Consider the following 21,508-nt stretch of genomic DNA (forward strand, 5'->3'; position numbering starts at 1 on the left):
TATTCCTATGTATCATTTTTACACTTGTTTGTTAGAAAGAGATAATTTAACAGAGAGGTTGCCTTGTTTTATGAAAAAGGGGTTTTACTAATAAAGTGTACTAATGCGATTTATATAAAATATTCGTGGCGGTCAAAAGGAGCACCTTGGGAAACAGAACTTACGTTTTTGCAAATTTGCAGACTAATTCGCGATCTATCATGACTAGACAGTTTCCTTATCTTCGGTTTTGCGTCAATGCGATAAGATACAAATTGGATCGCATGCATTGTGCCATGCGAAAATACCTATATTACAAGCGCTTTACTATCCAGATAATGGGGTTTACATGTAAGTATCTTCTTTCCGCTGTGCCTTTCATTACCTTTCATTGTGTATGATTGATCTGATTAAAATGGGGTATTTGACTCCAAAGTATTTCGAACCTTTGGTTCCTGTTATAAGCAATGGCAAAATTTCCGAGATCCATCGATCTATGCTTGAAGCACAGCTTGATGACAAACATTCACTTTGACAGCATACCACGTTAACCAAAGTGACGATTGGAAAATATAGCTATTACCTATACCTACATTTGATTCTTGCTATGTATATTATGTATATGTAGATGACGTGAGAAACAGAAGTTTTAGGATCCCATTCGTAACTTAATTTTGTTGATGGCGAGTGTTCTTAGAAAAACAACCTGTTTACTTTGGACCACAACTTTAGGTGCCCTGGACTTTGAAAGGGTTACTTCGGTTCCGGTTGCTGTTTTTACTGTTTTTTTAATAAAAATTTAAAACGAGTTGGTGGCATTATTTACGTGATAAGGTAGTTTAGCGTAATTTTTATTATTATAAATCAAATGGAAATAAAATGTTACTGTGATGCTGATTTATTATTTTTTATTGACCCGGTTACATCCATTTTAACCCTTTTCTAGGCATAGTACGATATATCGACCACACACACACGCCACAAGAATTTCAACTTTAGCATTCCGATTTAAGGTTCAAATTAGATTGCACTTTCGGGAAATGTGACTTGCCTTCAAATGAATCATCAAAGCTGGATTAATTGGAATATATTTGGATTTTTTGGGAAAACCTTGTAGATTGGTGCGGCCTGGAAAAGGGTTAACTACTCGAGGCTATTACAGATTAGAACTCGAGATTATGACAGTAGAATGTTAAGTAGCATATTTGCATTAAAAAATAAAATCCAAGCTATTTATTTATTTGTTATTTTTATTTTTCATTTAACTCGCTCGACATAGTGTTTGTTTTATTAAGTCCCTAAAAGTATACCTACTACGATTGTGTAAATATAGTACTTATAGATACAATAGGTAGGTACTACAATATTAGATTAGAGGTACTCGGGATTATACCCGTTCCAAAGTAGGTAGTAGGTACTAGGATATTGCACAATATTGTGCATGTGATCTTTGTATGTATGTGTTACGTCACTGTTGACGTGACTTCCTACTCACTTCCTAGTAAAAAGTGGTAGAACGTAGTAGCTGGTAATGGTAGATAATAGTAGGAATTTCCCGAGGACGATTCTGTTTTCCTTATGGAAATTGGTGACATTGCGACAGTTCAAAGGTCCGGGACTGTATTAATGTGACTATTGTGGTGATATGGTGGTAATTAATTATTCACTGTATTTCCTTGTAGGCAGAGACAAGTACCTAAGGGTGTTATTTTATCTGTCCAATATCTTGGTCCAATGTGTATTTTGTCTCACATTTTACTTAATGAGAGAGTGAGAGGCACTGACATTGGACAAAAATATTTTGGACAGGTGGAATATCACCCTAAGAAAGAGACTGTTAATGTTGCACAAGGTTGCGTAAGTTTATGACATTGTTATAATAAACGGGGTCTCTGCTTTCTTCCTAGCGTCGACTCATAGTATTAATTACTCAATTCACGGCCCTGCGTGCAACCGCAGAGGCAATAAGCTACATTAAAATAAGTAATATATTACTATTTATATATTATTATTTATAAATAGGTATTACCATCTCATTCCTGCTAATACTTGAAAAATCTATAAAAGTTATCATGACCATGACTATTTTCGTTGTTGGCCCTCTGCTCTTACTAGTTAATAGGTTTTATTTAGTGAAGTCTGAGAACCATTATATTTTGTAGACAAGTATAAGATAAGGCAATTGACCTCTGCTTAGGGGCTGTCCATAAATTACGTCATCGATTTTTGACGATTTTGGACCCCCCCCCCCTATAATCATCCAAAAATCATGCTTCAAATGACCCCATTTCCTCCTACTTCATGCTACCGTCATCCGATGTCCAGACCCCCCCCCCCTAATTTGAAATGACGTAATTTATGAATAGCCCCTTATCACGAACATCTTAAATAACGCCATCTAGTGTCTACGCAGATAGTTCAAATTAATTGCAGCCTGCGTATCACGGTAGCTAGCTAGCTACATATTATATTATTAATTTGTTATCACGGTCTAAGTTATAATTCCAAGTTAGAAAGCACAGATGGCATATATTGTACGTTCGTACAGTCAGAAATACTATTAGCATTAGCTAGCACCTTTGCATACAAACTTCTATGCAGAGGAGGTTCCTTTTCTCTGCAGCTGACTGTACCTAATTTTGGGTATGAGCTAGTAGTAGAGCGTGCCTGCGTGGTGGGGGAACTAATGGCATAGTCGCGCTTATTATTATTACTTATGGCACAGATTATATAATAGTTCTGGCAAAATATGAAATTCTCATAATAGCTAGGCATTGGACTTCTATCAAGTATTAAATTACTACTCGTTCTATTTGCTATGTATAACATTTTTTTGCAACGATAACTATATTAAGTTTAAGTCTGTATATATCTTTAGGTATTTAAATAAAAGTAAACAAACAATTAGTACATTTTCGGTTAATTATAACATTTATTGGTTAACCGACCAATTACAAAACCGCCTGACTTTAACCTACATTATTTGATCGTGTAATGTTTTCATCTACCCTCAACTGGCTTAACGAGTCAGGTAGATTTTATTACTTATATTTAAATAGCTAAAGATATAGAGTATAGTACCAGACATAGATATTGTTGACTTCGATTGTATGGAAGCGGTTTTTTTGCGTCGGGTTCGTGTGAGTCTTAGGGTGGTATTTCACCTATCCAATTTCTTTGTCCAATGTGTATTGCGTTGCGTCTCACATTTTGCTTTAATGAGAGAGTGAGATGCACTGACATTGGACTTGGACAGGTGGAATATATATGTACCATCACCACCAGCACCACGACCCTTATGTACTCGTACTGCTGCTAGGTGATAATAAATGGGCTGTCATCTATTGGAATTGAGCTATCAAACTCTAGGACATTTACCTTATCGCACTTTATATTTTCAACTTGATCCTTTATTGCCAGACTGAACTCTTTTACTCAGTAATAAAGTCTAAATTCAAACGCCCATTCGACTGTGTCCTTGTTTCACTATTAAGGTCAAGGTGAGAGCGTAGGACGTTAAATACGAATTGAATCTTATTTACTACAGAATAAGGTCGTAATTGACAGATGTAATTATGTTTCGTCCTTGTTATGATAAGGTCATGGAATATTTCTAAGTGTTAGTCCAGACAAATTTGGCTGAGAATTCTCGAGAGAGAAATGGTATAACGTTAATAAATTAGGTATTGTCTGGACTTGTTCCCACTGCTTTCTGACCATAGTAGGCAGACGTGGCTTACTCCGCGATTTCGTCGCGTCGCTACAAAGTACATGCGGCCACACCAATTTTGGTGTCCAGCAGTAGTAGTTGCCGCGCACCGCTACGGAACCGACGCCTGCTCGCGCTTGCGCCACCCTGCGGTCATATCTGTCGTAACAGACGCGTTTTGTTAGAGAGTGAACCTTCTGGACCTAGTAAGTACTATTATTTAATCTGTGCCGTAGGCGAGAACCATTTTACATTTGGTCTCCGACTAGGCATTGTGGTTCCTTACGGTTACGGTAACAGATACGTGCGGGGGGGCTAGCCAAGATGGCAACCGTACATCGACAAACGCCAACGAAAAGATAGAATGTATCGGGATGACAGTTACTGCAAAAAGTTACGAGAGTTTCCTAACATTATTTCGTTTCCATTGGCTTTTTCTAGACCCCCCCTGGAGTGCCCGAGTGGTAGAATACATTTTTCAATCATTAAGGGTCCCACTGATTAACAGTCCGCCGGACGGTATCGGCCTGTCAGTTGTTCGGAACTGTCAAAATTTTGTTCTGACTGACAAGCCGATACCGTCCGGCGGACTGTTAATCAGTGGGCCCATTTAGGTTAATTGGATGGAAAGCAAATTCAGGTATTATGTTTCTTAATTATTTATTCCCTCTATCATTCGTTCTTTTTTGATAATCCTCATGATATCTTAGGTCTATTTACAGTTTGTATAAATTAAGAAGTAATAGTAATATTTTATTTTACAGAGTAACGCTACTATTGTACAAAACTTTCAAATGAAAGACAAAACAGTTACGCTTTCGACAATTGAAAGATAACAATCAGAAGTGTAAGAAAATGACGATTTAACAAAAATTACAAAAGGTAACAATTTAAAGAATGGTAACACTGATTTTTGATTTGGAACTTTCGATTTGGAACAAATTAATAACTAAAATTGATCAAAAATGTACAATCAAAATAAAAAGTCAACACCAAGTACCAAACAGGAAATAATTTAGTTTAGGAAGAGAGTGCCCGACGACCAAAGACCGCCGTGTTAAATATTTATTTATGATCACTATTTATTATTAAATACATGGCACAGACCAAATACAAACGCCTTCGGTACAAGGTGGTGTGAATATATTTTTAATTTAACAATTTCACTCGATATAATAAAATAAATTTCCGCATGTCGATTTGCCGAATAATCACGATTTAATAACCAAATAATATAATCAAAATAACTCTATGATGGAAGCAACTGATTGTTGTGCAACAAAAGAAATCACTTCTGAATATAACAACGTAATGGCAATCATATATCGCTAAATAACATCGGTGGAGATCACAATACACGAAACTTTATATAAATACAAAATATACATAATTTACCTAACATTAGCGTAACAACTTCAATGCAATATAGAATCTATATTGAAGTGAAATCGTCTTGAATGCATCACGCTTAGAGGAATTAACGTAATAGTTAACATTTAACAGAATGCTTTTTATAAATTACGCGGCGGCGGCTGCCGGGGATGCTCGGACCCTCGGACCGGCCGCTGCAGGATCGCCATCGACTCCATAGATCACAAGAACGCGATATCAGTCTCACTTATTCTGTCATTACGAACGCTACGACTACAGCTCCCAACCCCGACTGCTAATAAAACCCGCATCACCGTACTAACTATCCGATTATGCGGCTTCTACAGCATTCGCGAGCTTCGGCCAAGTATAAATTAGTGCGCGGACGGACCAGCCGCCCGCGCGTCTGCTTAACTAACTAAAATCTCCACGGAGACCTATTTGGCTCGGGCTTACTTACTGAAAACAAGCGGACTATTTCAGTGAGGCAACCGCAAGCTAGCGCGACAATTTAGGCCGGAATAACTTATTTAAATTCATAAATAACTTTGACATTTTCACTACGCGCGGAACTCGGTATCTACATGCCCGATGCCAGCACCGGGCGAGCTGCTTGGGGAGGGTTAGAAGTAATCTTCCGGTTCGAGGTGCAGGTCGGGGACGAGGCGGTCGTGGGAAGCGGCCGCTCGCGGGGGAAGTTCGTTCCGCGGGTCCCGCGCCAGCCAGGGGTGGCGCAGCACGTCGGCGGCGCTGAGCCGTTCACAGGCTTCCCGCCGCAGCAGCGATCGGATCAAGCACTTCCCGCGCGACGACAAGCACTCGGGGACCACGAAGTACCCGCGCGAAATCTTCGCGAACAGGGACGCGTGCTCCGAGTCGTTGAATGGATACCTGCAACAACAAAAATGTTACGTTTAATGTGTGTACAGGAAGTACTGATTAATCATATCATCCGACAACCATTATTCAAGATACGATATCAGTTAATGCGCGCCGATCAATTTAAAAAATCGGAGCGGAAACAAAAAACTTATCGCGTTTTCAAAACTAAAAATCGTTAACATCGACATTAGGCCGGCTCCACAAATTGTTGCGTTTTTACAGCACCCAGCTCCAATTAATTGTGGCGATCCGATTGTCATTTGGAGGCAGATGCGAAACAAAAACTCAGGTAGAACCCTTCCGGCGACAGGTGAGGCCGATTGCGGCGAAATCCCGAGTCTCAAAATTTAAATTACGGGTGCGTCGGGGGAAAAAAGTAGAAGACAAAGGTTGGCGAACGGCAGGTGCGTGTAAAAAGGCTTTCGGAGGTACAACGTCTTCGCCATGTGGCGGCAGGTGGGAAGATTTCACCACGTATCGTATATGTGGGTGATATAATTGTTGGCCGTTGGCGCGTAACGGCTGGCAGGTGCCGGGACCCAACGGACACTATGTGACCGACAGGTGATCTGTTTACTAATAATCTTGAGAGTTTGCGTTGATTGGGTCAATTTTAATAAAATATGGCTAGCCGCCTGGCGTTCGCGCGCGATTATCTTCTTACAATGTTGCTAGCCCTGTATTCATTATATCGCAAAATCGAATAAGAAAAAACTACGTGGGATGTAAAAATAATTAGAGCATTCCCGCTGACCTACTTGGTACATATTTTCTGTTTTAAAATTATTTTAATTGACGTTAATTGACGCAATTTATATGCAAGTATTTATCTAGAGCTGCGATAGGATTCCGCGCGATCAATTATCTCCTGTCTTATCATTTTGCATTCCACAATTTGTCCACGAAAAAAAACCCGCATTTAAGTGGATGTCAACGCCAGACCTACATAAACTTGGAATATTTTTAAGCTGAACCATGGATCTTATCTTTTCAGAATGTTGTGAACTTGCTCTAGGTATCAAATCCTTTTTTTTTAATCGGGAAAACAACGCGTGGAGCTGGGTATACATTTTAATGTCTTCTAAGAATTCATGTACTAGATGTGGATGCCTACCTTCCAACGAGCATGGTGTAAAGGATGACCCCCAGCGACCACATGTCGGCGGCGCGGCCGGAGTACGTCCGATGCGCCCTCAGGATCTCGGGCGACACGTACGCGGGGCAGCCTCGCTTGTCCTGCAGCAGATCCTCTTCAGGGTCGTCTAGGACTACCGCGTCTTCTAATGACTCTAGTTTTAACGTCGTCCTGTAACAAAGGAAAATGAACTTTAGTCACATGAAATAGGTTTGAGTTTTTTTAACACCCTTATATTAATGAATTATCAGGCTGCATGTAATGTGCAAGCGTTGACCCAATACAGGCTATAGGCTCGTATCCATCCGTCCATAATGGCTCCCTTTGAACTCAAAGCGTTTTCCGCGCGCATTAACCAATCCACGGCAAATTAGCTTCGTATAAAGCCTCATAGGCAAAAACCATTGCTAAATTCGCAACTCTAGTATCATAAAGTTGATTGCAATGTTATACGGGTTCATACGGCGCTTTTATTTGTCGCGTATATTATTTTTATTAATTTATGTGGTTTCGTCACGTTACGGGATTCGGCGCGGTGCGCGACCTCGTATTTCACAGCGTTTCGAAATGCATTAAATGCACAGTTATTCGAAACCGTACGCGTCGATCGAATGTAAAGTAACTCATCGTACAATTCACTAAACGTGGGAGACTGTTTCCACATCAATTGAACGTTTTAGAGCTTAATAAGGCTAATTTCCGGCGATATTTAAGATGAAGTCTCCAGCGCATTCATAGTTCGCGTTGATTTAAGCCCCGATTATTTTTTATCGATATTGCAGTTGCATTTAATGAAGGCTCGATGCAAAATCGACGCAATTATTAAAAGAAAAACGAAGTAGACGTCAGCAGTAGACGGCAGGTGGCGCGGGGAGGCGGTACTTCAAATCGACTTGTATTAATGCATTGGATATTTTTAGCCTGTTTAATAATAAGCAGGATGGGGCGAGCTGAAACTTAAAGGGGATCTATTTTTACACGCTAATTGCCTAGAATAAATGCCTTCGTATAAATAGAAACGCGTTTCCCGAACCTTGTAAGTAGTTAGTTTGCTCAAAAGTTACAAAACGTGCGGTTTCATGTTCAAACGCAATTTCCAAGAGCGTTAGATCTTTAAGGATTTTAGTCGTAAACTCGTAACCCTGAACGGCCATATTGGATGTTGATTAACTAACGTTAACGCAATGCAGTTGCAGCTATAATTCGCCTTGAGATAAACGAAACTATTTATTAACGAGTGATCGGTCGTGACAATATGGAGCGTATGCAAAGGTTACTCTCGTTAGGTGGCGCAAGCGTTTCTCATGACGTACCAGTACTTACTGGCCGTTGCGATCGCTAATTTACTACAGACAAATTGAGTTTTAAGAATAGGATCCTTGTAGTTACATAGATGCCAAATTTATTGGTTTGGTTTTGTTTCTACTCAGCTTAAATACTAAATAAAGACGGGGTCCGTTAGTCCGGGGACTTTTATTTTAATTAGAGTAAGTTTTCCCCAATAAATTTTAAGGAACATCTCTATTTAACGGGTATTTACAGCACTAAACGCTGTAATTTCCCGTACACACAATAGCGTGTGCGTGTAGCGGCACGTGTCAGTACATCTGTGAGGCAAGCTGTGGGAACGGGCTGACGAAATGCAACATTACACAGATTAACAACACTACGCTTTGCTCAACGGTAACCCTGAGGGGGTCGATTGTGACCTAGGATTGTCGAAAGAGTTTAGTACCTACATGATTATATGTGACGTCCCATAGGTAAAGGTACCTTATGGCGGTTGGCGCTTACGCTATTATTAACGCCGCTCCAATATTAATGCGGCGCTATGCGACGTAAGCGCCGGCCGCCATAAGGTACCTTTTTCCATGGACCGTCACATATTTGTACACTTGGCTTGGCACTATGCTGAGTGCGATTATCCTCTTAGAGTTAGAGGATAGAGAAATAAGGGCTCATTTAGACGATGCGAGTTACATTAGATTGCGGTTTTTGATCGGTTGGTTGAATTGGGCGTAACCAACAGTCCGCAATGTAACTAAAATCGCATGCGAGTTCGCCCTCCGTCTAAATCAGCTCAGGTACCTCTTTCGGATACTTATGTATTGATAAAAATAAAGGATTACCCTATCTTATGATATTTTATCAGTTTGCAATCTCGCTAAGTATATAGTTTTCTTAGAATTGTTGAAAGAGTTACTACGTTAAGAGATCCCTGTACCTAAGGGATAATTTCGCTTTTGTACTAATTATGTGTGTGTTTTTCCTGTTTCTTTTTTGTACAATAGAGTGTTTTGCTACTATTATTACTACTACTACTGAACGAGTTGTTTACACGATCTTTAGTCTATAAATACGCATAAAGTGACAGAATTAGAATAAATGCAGTTTATTAATCTCGCGAAGAAGCATTGATCTATTTTAAGGACTATAAAGTCATGTTTCATATTTTATTTTGCCTTACACGATGACAGTGGGGAGACACTCCTGACTCCTGACTTCGGGCAAACTCGGCTCCGTTCGGCTCAGCATTGCTCCGAGCAATTATTAGGGTTGACACAACTTGAAGTTCCTTTGCGTGCACGACCACAGATAAGTTAGTGACTTGAATGAGGGTTTCCGCGATCGAGTTTTTCACTAGATGACAACACCGTGGCGAGAGGTCTAGCTCTCATAATCCACCAATCATGTTTAACCATGTTTTTTTCATTTGTGGATTTTGACAGTAGCTGTCAAAAAGACCTCTCGTCACGGTGCTGCCATCTAGTGAATATCTCGATCGCGGAAACCCTCATTGTGACAACTCTAAATAGCCGAAAGGGATAGTGCCATAAGTTAGAATGGGATATCATGATTCGTCCCTGAATCGCTGTCAAAGTTCGGTTTTGTAGGAGCTTTCTGTACGGTAGTACTATTATTATTCTGTGGCGATGATGGAGTCAAGCAAGCCCTTTTTTGTAATTCATCAGTGAGCGGAGTCTGAAGCCGGAGGGCGTCCTCGTGTCCGTTTTAGGTTCGACGCAAGCGCAACTGATCCTAATTAAATCCCTACAGCGGAGCTGAAGTTTGCAATCGATATCGTAACGTTTCGCAACGCTAACAACGTGTTTACGTTTAGTTATCGATTCGATAATTTCGTTTTTTTTTTTACTTTTGCGAATTTAAAAAAAGACATGGGACCTGAAGTGCCACTTTGTCATGGTATGGCTATAAATCATAAAAATCTATGACATATAGCCCGTCCGTCCGTCTGTCACCAGGCTGTATCTCACGAACCGTATTTCTGTTGCCGCTATAACAAATACTAAAAAGTACGGAACCCTCGGTGGGCGAGTCCGACTCGCACTTGTCCGGTTTTTTTTAATAACATAACATCCATGAGACTCAGACATATTAAATTAAATTAATTAATATGCGTATTTATATTTTTTTTCAAAGGACCATAAATTAAAAAAAAATGTCCTTTCGGCATTGACATGACATTCGGCAGTGTTGCAAGCATCGGAAGGTTGGCCGGATTTCCGAGCGTGTTCCGATCGGCCATGGCGCGCCGTGTCTCGGCCGCCTGTCGCAACTGGCAACACTTTACGCAATTCGCATTACGCATGCGTTTGTGCGAGTCAAATTCGAGCTCATTTCGAGTTAGTTTGATTTAGATGAGTTATTATGGAAATAGTTTGCTATGAAAATTTGCAACACAATTTGAAGGTTTTATCAATGCGAAAAAAATACAAATGTTGTGTGTATTTCTGTCAGTGGACAAGAGCTATGACTTAAAATAGATATGAAGAAAATGCATTGATGTATTTATGAGAATTATGAGTCACCAAATCGATATTAAATTAGAAAGGAAATTTACTGAAGGTATATTATAAATCGTACGACATTCCGGTACCCCTAAATATCTAATGTAAATACAATCGTGACGTTGTAAATTGACTCACACTGTCCAAATTGCATTAACTATCTGTTATTATTTAGTTTCCATTGAACCTTAAGAACGGTTCACGCTTGGCATTCGCTTACGTCAAAACAAAACTAAAACGCGTTAAGTAACTTATCAGTCGCAATGCAATCTCAAACCTAAAACATGCGAATAAAATAGAATTTTGAATAATGTTTCCAGTTAATTGAGAATTGAAGTTTAAGTAGAAATGTTTGGAAATGCATTAATTGCTGTAACTGTAATGAATGGATCTACAATTAAGTACACGTGTCGTCAAAAACAATGGCTATCGTGAGAATCTATTGTTGACGCGTGCATTAGTAACTTATTGACCATTGGTAGTTCTTATCCCGTCGCAGTAAGGTTTACGAATGTCCTGTTAATTGTGTCTACTATAACTAAAGCAGCAGCAGAAATATGTAAGCGGACGAAGCGTCCAAAATCTTGTCACCTTGTCAATAATTTCTTGTCAGCGCGTCAGAGCATTTTTATTAAATATGCTTTTGCTGTTTTGTTGGTGACAAACTCTTTGACTAAGTTTTTTCTATCGCGCCTTATAGCGTCCTCTCTTTCCCTCATATGAGATGGACAATTAACGGGATGTTTCGCAACTCGTTGCTCAACTCAACCCTGACAGTTTCGCAACAATGGCCGGCCCAGATGCACGCGTGCATTTCCTGCTCTGTATCTACACATGACATTGCGCAAGTGATGATACATGCGGCAAAAAGGTTAAATTTAATTACACTTGGTTTGCAATATTCATGTTTAATACGTGATGTGTCACAATTATGCTTTATTTAAACTTGTCTGTAAGTGATTTTTTGACGCTTAAACTGAGTAGTAGTCGGTAACTCATCCTATACTTAGGGCCAGTTGCACCAACCACATTTAACGGACTGATTAACGTCAATCAGCAGTGTAGTATGAAACTTCCCATACAATAAAATTTAGCGAACGTTTTAATTTAACGGTGACAGACGGTTTGGTGCAACCGACCCTTAGAGTACTGTCCCATGACAGAATACCATTATCCATTACATAATTTTGAGGAATATATGGAGGGACTATATAGGGATTAGTTTGTAAACGATACATTGTAATTGACATCTATTTCTTAAGTTCAGCAACTAAAATTCACGCCGCAGATATAAACCTTTTCATAAGTGCCTCGCCCTACCGTTAGTCATAGGTTTTCGTAATTCGTATTGTAGTCGTAGGGACGCGGTGTCGCAAGCGGTTGCCTCACGGCGCCGGGAGCGTTGGGAAACCTTCCCCAGCCTCCGCACGGGCATGCATGGACCTTGCGTAAGAGCACCGGATGTGGCATTCGACCAGCAGCTTCCAGTTAGAGAATCTTTAGAGATTAATTCAGCGATATTCAGGATTTAAGCAGATGATAAGATCGACTTCTTGGAAGATCACACAGGTTGGACTACCTAGTTAGGTAATCGCGCAGAGCATCCCTGGCATCCTATAGTAGTGATATACATTTTGATCCATAAGGCGGCGCGAATAAAGTGCAAGTTTGTGCGTTATGTTTGATACCTTCATTTGTTAACCATCGGTTTTGTAAACAGTGGAACTTTACCCTTATTTATTCAGTGACTCATCAGTCTCATCACTCTTCAAAACTTGTGAAATCTCCTCTGTGACAGCGACATCCTGAATTTAGGTCTCAAAACCGCACAAGCGCACGCTTTATCGGGGCGCGATAACGCAAGTCGAACGCTTTTGAAACCGCGCTGGGCCGCTTGCGAAAACACTAATGTGAACATCGATTGCAAAATAGTTTTAGTTTTAAATCGAATGCACCGAATGGGAACGGCGTGGGATGACACATCGCCGACATTTATCGGGGACTAAGTGGCCGTGTTCGGGTCGGGTGCTCGTGTCACAATGGCGTGGATTATGAGCGTTGCGATATGGCCGTGTTGCAAGCCCGGGCGGCGGTCCAACGGCGGCCGCAGAAATAATCCCGTGTTGCAACGCGCGGACTGCGGAACGGGCGCCACTCCAGGACGGCCCGTTGCGCAAGCGACTAAATAGTCATACTCACTACCGCACGCAATCGTCCAATTGCGCGCGAGTGCAGCGAGCGACGTTTACGAAACGGGGTACCGTTCGATGACCCGCTGTTACGCGACAATTGCGTAAGAAGAAAGCGCCCGGAATTCGTCCGCGAAATGTGCCAGAATCTCATCGATCTCCGTGTCGAATCGTTGCAATCGCACCGTTACGTGTGTTAAATCCGGTGAGCGGTCGACTTTCTAACGGGAGGTCGGTGTACGGCGGCGTGGCGCAACAATTTCTCCGTCGCGAACGAAGAAAGCGCGACCTCAGCGGGGTTTTGCAATCGCGCGGCCGGGAAAGAGCGCCGTAGAAAGCGTTCAACGACCCGGCCCGCAATCGGCGAACCACGGCTTGCGACAGACTGATGCACCGGGAGTCCTGAAGCAGCAGAACATTCAGAACGCGAGCCGGGTTCGAGGGGATTGAGCAAGCCCCGGTATTATGCAAGCCCGATAAACGCGTGTCACTGCCGCCTGAACATTTCCGTTCATTGACTCTTCCCCGATATAACTTACGTCTTGCGACATACTTTCGCCGCACGTCGAACACGTGTGCAAAGGCACAAACGATCTTTAGCCTTGATCTTTCAGGGCCATTGGGTGGACACGCTAGATATGTTTGGCTAAAAAAGTTGGCGCCGGCCGCAGCGCCATGCGCCACATGGTGGGATACTTGGCGCAATCGTGTAACGTGGAAAAGGAATTCTGTCGTGCTGGATTGCTAGTAACGTTTGCGTATTCACTTTCATAACCCGATGTTACGTTTTCAACCGACTTTTCCACATGTTGGGAAACTGTTTGGTAAAAAGCTCCCACCTCGGGTAATCATCACGATTACATGAACTGGTAGAAAAAGGCATCGTGTGACGATCCGTCGCGAAGATAACTTTCACGCTAACGATGACACGCAACCGCATAAGAAGTGAAATTATCTATGTCTGAGAAACAATGTATGTGGCTGGTAAGGCTCGGCAGGTGCGCGTGCCCAGTCTGGCCTGTTTGTAGAACAGGACGCCGATAACCGTAGAAGGGCAGCTGGAGTCGCGTCGCCCGACAGATGCGTTCTAGATCGGCCGATAATAAAAAGAGTAAATCCACATCCGCGCGCGGGCGCTGTTTCCGCCGAGGCCGCGGCTGCGCGCCCGGAATCGACGATTGTTTCGCTCTGCAATCGCTTCCTCCTTATTATGCCCGGTCGGAAGTGCGAAACGACCAGATGAACGTCTCGCACGGCCTTCGCTATTATCGGCTCGGCCCTATATCTCACGCCATCATAACGCTCTTGGCATTTGCAGTGCAGGGGTTGCAATACATATCGAAATTAGAGCAACGATTAATCATAAAGCTGTTGCTCGTGCGACGCAAGAGCTTGCGATATGTAGGGAGCCGACTCAGAAATATTGCGAACTCGCCTCGAGCCGGTGTGGCACCGCATTGCTAACAGTTAGTTAACAGTGTTCGATCACGGATGACGCAAAGGTTTGGACAACTAGCTTCGGTCTTCGATTTTCACAGCCTATTCAAATTTACGGCGAAGCGCGACAAGGTTCTCGAGAACAACGGAACGTATAAACCTTAAGAAATCCTTGTGCGTTTTGTAATAGTTTCGTTCGGCGGATTTGCAAAACGTTCTGCGTATCGCGTATTAAATCGTCGGGTCCTTACGCTCCATTTCATAATGTAGTTTGCACAAGAGCAGAATAAGCGAGCGTTTGTCTCTGACACCAGTAGGTGTGGTGTGGACTAGCGGAGCGTTCATGGCGTAACGGACCTACGTAACCAATACTCCACGTAATTGCACTGCGGCTGACATGGGTGTGCTTGTGAAACAAAACACGTTGACGCTATAACTACAATTACTTACTAATAAAACGAAACCACACAATACCTGAATCAAGACAAGTATCATCACCAAACCAGTCGTCGATCGGTTTGTGTCGTTTCATAAGTCATTAGTTACCAAATCGAACTCGTAAGACAATAACCGCAATGTACTTGTGCCAAGTTAAGTACTAAAGGCTAAGGAATGACTGTCGAAGGATGGTTTCGAAAACGAGAAATAAGCGATGTTGCGATTTCGCCTTACGAAACACGCAGTACTCGTGGTTGCAGAAACGCGTGGGACTACAAATAGGATTAATCTTGCCCGATTCGCAATACTAGGTATCAATTATGTGATTAAATTAGTTCAATCTACCGAAACACGTTAAGTTTTAATGGAAGAAGAGCAGAGCTTATTATCTCGAGCTATAAAGTAAATGCCGAGGATTTTCCTTCATGTTTCAGTGAAATTGAATTATAACTGTTCTATTCATAGTACAGCCTACGTCATCGAGACCTTGTCCTTTATGTAAAGCCTTGATCTTTGGTAAAGGTTCCCGGGTATTACGGGAATTAATTATACATACTTACATTATACAAAGAAGCACACGAATGTGTAAGAGAGATGGCGTTAAAGCGTTATCGGTATTTATCGCAATTTTTATCGTCATTTCACCATTATCTTATCGGCATTAAAAAATCTTATAATATTTTCACCAGTTGTTTATTTATTGAGCCGGTGCGATATGATAAGCAAATATTTTGTAATGATGTAGTGTGGGTAAGGTGATGTTTGTACAAGTTACACAATCTCCATACTTCGCCTCATACTTACTAAGTGTGTATTAAAGGTACGTGGTTGCGAAAATGTGTTACACATTGTGGAGATGACATTCAGATGTAAATCGGGCCGACATTTCGCGGTGCCCGCATTCATTATTTATACGTCGTCAACTCGCTACCGATTTCAATAATTAATACATAATACTATATTCTCAGTGTAAATAACTATTACAATAACACAATCGCGGTCATAAAATGTTAATATGAGAGTTCTTAAACTGAATAACAATCACGATTCTATAGCTCCGCGAAGCTTTGTTGTTTATAAATAAATTCAAGCGAAAAAAACATTGTTTTGTAAACCGAGTACCGCTAAAGTGCTCGACTGAAGTACATCACAATACATGGGACATTATCGAGAACTCCATCGAATCAGGAACAATAGTTTTATAATACTGGTACGACCTGGGTTCCTGGGTAGCGTAGTAGTGGAGGCAGGTAGAGCGATCGAGTCGCCGCGATAAGACACGCAAATACTGGCACAACTCGACAAGCTAAGCGACTACACCCACATGTGCGATATGCACTGCTGGCTAAATTCCTGCACGGCTTATCGGTCAGGTGTCGGAGCGGCGATGGATGACGTAGTACATGCTCAGTCACGCGTATTTATTTTAATACTGCGTTACTATACGGAGTACATAATGGTTTTACTATAACAAAAGCGGCAAAACGTGTGCCCAACGTAAACAATACTACGGAAATTCTACTATGAGTCATTTATTTACATTTTCAATCGGGTTTTGACAAAAATATTCCAGAGAAATTTTACGTGTGAAAGGTTGTTTATATAGCAAAGTTTGTAAATAAGTTTATCGGTGCAAATAAAAGGCGAATACGCTCGGAGGAACGGGTTTGTGCCGTTACGTACCCTGAAGAGGCTAATACATTGGACCTGTCGGACCAGTCCGCGAAAATACCTAGTCACCGAACCGACCACGGATTTGCACCGTGATTAAAGACCGTATACTTCTTAAGGTTTACAAACACTTACGGCTTTTGGTATAAGTAATAAACACTGAGCAGAGGATGCGTAGTTTCCTGGTGCAGTTTACTCTTAACACGCTATAATCGCTATTTGGATGGAGTTATCCTTAAGATAAATTAAGCTTAAGTGTATGGATTGTTTTGAGCCGATTTTCATTTACTATAGTACTACCTTGTCACCAGCTCTGATAGTTGCTTTCCGTAATCCGTAGTTCAACGAAAGTTCACGTCAGGAATTCCGATCACTGTTGTGTGAATCGTGGACGTGCATCGAATGATTCCGAGGATCGTGTTGGATAAATAAAGTCGGACAATGCCCCGCCGTTTACAAGCCAACCGGGAGCTAAAGCTTGACAACTCTATTAAAACCCCCATCAAACGTTTTATAGACTTGTAAAACCTCACGGTTTAGATACGAATGGTAAGAAACTACAAGTCTACGGGCAAATAGTACAGCTATGCAGCGGTACTTAGCACTTCCTCATTCAGTACCGTTTTTCTCAGACCTTTCACCGATGAATGTCTCATGATGTCATGGGAAAAGAGCGATGTGTTAAACGTTCCACTTTTTATTAACTAGTGTACGATGAGATCATGAAAGGATCAACGACTCGAAATACCGAAGCAATGAACAACAAGCCCAACCCGGTCGTTGAACTGGCCATTTTTTCTAGACTCAATTCACGCAATGATGTAACTTGGAAAGTGCGGAACAGACATTTCTCGCAGTTTCATAAAAGCACAATTGTGATTGTAAGGTCGGTGAACTCGCGAAATCACCTGTCATAGAGGGGAGCGCACAAAGGGTGACGCAACGAAGAAAGCACGGAAACAAGTGAACTTCCAATTAGAACGCTACGCAACGGATGAGACAAAGAATTTGATTTTGAAATTGGAACTAGCTGCTTAATTTATTCCGTTGGGTCTGCTGCTTGCACAACCGACGGAAGGAGGAGAGTGCGGCGAAACGGCGTGATGCAATAAAGAAAGTGCGGAACTGAAGTAGTTTTTGTAATGCGGTGAATGTACTCTGGCCATTAGCGTTGTATCATAGAGGCTTTTGAGCCGGGCGACGACCCCGGTGATGTCAGAGGCCCATGGATTTCGCGAATGCGTCTCGAGCTTAGTACTCTCGGGATGGAAAATTACGTTAAATGGGCACGATACGTTACATCAAGCTTGCAGCAGTAGTTAAGTAACTAGTGTTGTCACACTACTGCAATTACAGTTGATGTAACCCGCGATGCAACGAGGAACTAGTGCAACTGATAGATTAATGCACACTCTGCAGTGACCTCAATAAATTGGCAGAAAAGTCGCGATATGTCAAGTTCAGTAGGTGCAAGCGGGGCGACAATGAATGACACAGCACTGTACTTGACCTAGTTTGCCGTCACGCCTCGCAGCCACCAGCACCTGACTACTCGTCTTAAACTCCCTCATTAAACGCCAGATCGCGCCAACAACGGTTTTATGGTCGTCATAACATTGGCATGTTGACCCAGTTGGCGAGCAGCCGTCAATCAGTTTTAAATCTGATGTCATGTGATACGATATCATCATATCACGTTATTAATAAAGCGTCTTCGTGAGTTAAACGAGCATAGTATGCATTTTGCTAAGGTTTCGTCGAACAAAATAAATGTCGAAACGCAAACAAAGTATCTCGCAAGCGGTTTCCGATATATGTCGGTGGGTAAACGAGTACATATATGTGCCATTGCGCAAGGTCGCCGCGCAGGTGCGCGAGCGCCTCCGCCCTGCAACGGCCGTTGCAGCTCCCACGAGTGTACATAAATTATTCATTAACTTCAGAGGGGTAGCTTAGGAATTCGTCGCACCTGCTAGACCTTTAGCTACCCTTTGAGTTTTAGAGATATACATAAAAATAAATGTGCGTCGGTGTCAGCGGCGCGGGCCGCGGGCGCGCGCCGCGTCCGCCGCAGGCGAGTGCGCTCGTAATCATCCAAGTGGGTTAAGGTTCCATCAAGGATTTATTGCGGCAAGCCTCCGCTCCAAAACGCCGATCGGTTACTATGAGCTAACTACAGTTCCGATGCATTTGTAATGCTCCACAACCTTTTCACAAACGAGTAGCGATCTTCATCATTGAAGACGTCCAGTCTGTCAACGTCCGAATGAAAAAGCATTGTCCGTGTGAAACAATTTTAAATTCATTCTCGAGTAGTATTTCGTCCCCGGGACAATTTACAACAGTTATGTATAACAAAGAGCGCTAGGACATCTTTTGTTTAATTGGCGTCCGACAAACAAAAGTAACTTGATCGTTAGAGGCGTCCCTTTGTCACGACTGTGTCCGGGAATAATGAAATGAAAATGTCCTCAAGAGGCTTTTGAAACTAAAGTGCGCGCAATATAAACAGGTTAATGAGTTTCAAAACGATCCAGATGTATTACAAAATTACAAAAGCGGCAGCACACTGTTTGGTAATGTGCGGCCGATTTGTTTCACAACGCAGCATCCGGACCACTCGATTGTTTCTATCGAGCATTCGACGCTTTGTTTTATAAATACGTCATCGTGCATTGTGGGGAGGGCGCAATTAAAGAATGAATGGAATCGAACGAAAGCCTCGAGTGCTATCGACGGCGAACATGAGCATTGCCTACGTTTTGGCAATGTAGCGCTGCAACCTTCGTCCTCATTATGTAACCGCTGACCTCGCGTTTAATAGACCTAAGTCTACATTTGATTACTGTTCTAATGGTTGAGTAAACGTTGCAAAAATTGCAAAGTCAGGCGGTTTGAATGAACATGATGGATAGCCGGGTAGGTGGAGCGGGCGTCTACTCTCTACACAGTCGGGTGCAGCAGATGCGTGCACGCATTGTGTTCGGAACAAAGGCAGGTAGAGCCAACGCCATGTGCAACGTGTCACTTTTTCTATCACATGTTTTACGTAAAAATCCAAAAAAGGTTTCTAATCTCAATGAAACGACAGCTGGTCGAGCGCAAGCTCCAGGAAAAAAATATCACGTCAATTTTGTTTTTCATACCGTCTCTTGTTCAAATAATACCACTATTCCATTTTTAAACTAACGAGAATAAATTTCATAAGCAATCTGCGTTGTGAAAATGTGATTCTGTCCAATAAAACATTTGTTTACGTATTGAAACTACAGTAAATTAATTACAATGGTTTCCCTTTGTTACAAAAGCGAAACGAATCGAATCCCAGTTATCAAAATTAATAACGGCCAAACCAATTTACTCCGGATCGCGTAATATCCTGCATTTATTCGAATACACAAGAGTTTTCCATTGTTTTCGGAACGAATATATAGTATAGACGTAACATTTTAATTAGTCGAATTTATACGCAATAAAAATATGTAAATACTTCTTGGATCAGTAAAACCTTTCAGTGTATTGATTAAATTCGCTCTGTTATATAAAGCAGGAGAGCATTAATCCAAAACAAAAGACATCCCAAAGGCAGGGACATAAAGAAAGGAACTTAAAAAAACAGCAAATATTGACCTCGTATGTGAGCAGCAGATGTCGAAAGTCAAACTTAGAGACTGGTTATAGGAGCATTTGAATAAACACGGACAACTGATAGTATCGAAACTGTGTTGACCTTACGTTGTCGACTGTCGGGATGTGTGCTTCCCGATAGAGTTCTCAGGTGTCTAAACACAGCCTTTCGGCCATTGTTTTCAGGGGCGTTTTTCCCATTGCTGAGCAACACCAGTTTAAGTGCACTATCCGATTACGGATAATTTTTAAAGACCTAGAGGTTAAAATTTCGCTGGAAGCATCCCATTCTCCCGCGCTTGGTATAAACAATGGGAATATTCCAAACCCAAATTGACGCTGTCCCGACTTAAAATATAGCTGCACTTGGATGCAACAATGTGTCCGCAAAACCGAATAGGCCTATAAATAAACCGGCCCGTAAATTATGTATGCAAGTAACGACCACTCCAATGAGAGGACACTGGAGCCTTTTATATAAAATAACATATTGAACCCAAAATAGACTCATCGCTATAAACCGGAGAAATTGTTGGCCGTAAAGTTCTTTTACGAGATGTTAGATTAGCAGACGTTGCGTTTATTCATAAACGAGGAAAAGTAGACCCTGTTCTTATACATGTTAAGTTTGATTTGGTTTGATTGATTGGACCGAATAAAGTGATTTAATGCTTGCATGGTATGCGAATGCCGAACACGTGCGTGCAGGTAGACAAGACATTGCATGTGCAATTCATTGTGTCGCCAGAAAGGTGTTTTTCTTAGTCTTTGAATTGGAATTTGCACAATGGCTGGATTTCTATGAGGCATCATCGTTTCGGCGCAGAGCGAGCGATAAATCATGCGTAGGAGCATCACAAAAGCCGCTGTATTTGTTTACTGGAACATCTGTGCAAGCTGCCAGTGAAGAGGGTCGCTTAGAATTGGCAAGGTATAAAAGATTCAGTCGATTGTTGGAAGATTAACCCGACTCAACTTTACAATGCACAGAACACCTTGAACTTTTTTGTGTAAAACCTTTGAAACATCAAAGATCGTTCTTATTATGAAGTTAATTGTAACATAGCACGTTGCGGCATACGACCTTAGCGCTATCTAGAGAGATAAAGAGATAAATGTGACCTTTAAAGTGTTGACTGAGTCTCGTACCATATATAAAGATAAGTCCAATGACCGGGTTTACATCCTAGAGCGGTAATAAACAAATTGAGTCTATTACGAATCACGAATGTTCCCAGGGTTTTTTATAGGGGAGTTGAAG

At 41.7% G+C, this 21,508-nt stretch overlaps 2 protein-coding genes across 2 annotated transcripts in view; one reads left to right on the forward strand and one right to left on the reverse strand.

Annotated features, from left to right (window-relative positions):
• Positions 1 to 21,508, forward strand: part of LOC134791027 (NADH dehydrogenase [ubiquinone] flavoprotein 1, mitochondrial-like) — a 35,789-nt gene that overhangs the window by 9,856 nt on the left and 4,425 nt on the right. The gene's annotated exons all lie outside the window — the stretch shown is intronic.
• Positions 4,332 to 21,508, reverse strand: part of LOC134790963 (tribbles homolog 2-like) — a 33,500-nt gene continuing 16,323 nt past the window's right edge. Inside the window, exons 4-5 of the mRNA XM_063761989.1 lie at positions 7,056 to 7,247; positions 4,332 to 5,950 (exon numbers count right to left, since the gene is read on the reverse strand). Of these exons, the coding sequence (XP_063618059.1) occupies positions 5,683 to 5,950; positions 7,056 to 7,247 (460 nt within the window). The 3' untranslated portion in view covers positions 4,332 to 5,682. The remainder of the gene's footprint in view (positions 5,951 to 7,055; positions 7,248 to 21,508) is intronic.

Source organism: Cydia splendana, chromosome 5, assembly GCF_910591565.1.
Source record: "Cydia splendana chromosome 5, ilCydSple1.2, whole genome shotgun sequence".
Classification (NCBI taxonomy): domain Eukaryota; kingdom Metazoa; phylum Arthropoda; class Insecta; order Lepidoptera; family Tortricidae; genus Cydia; species Cydia splendana.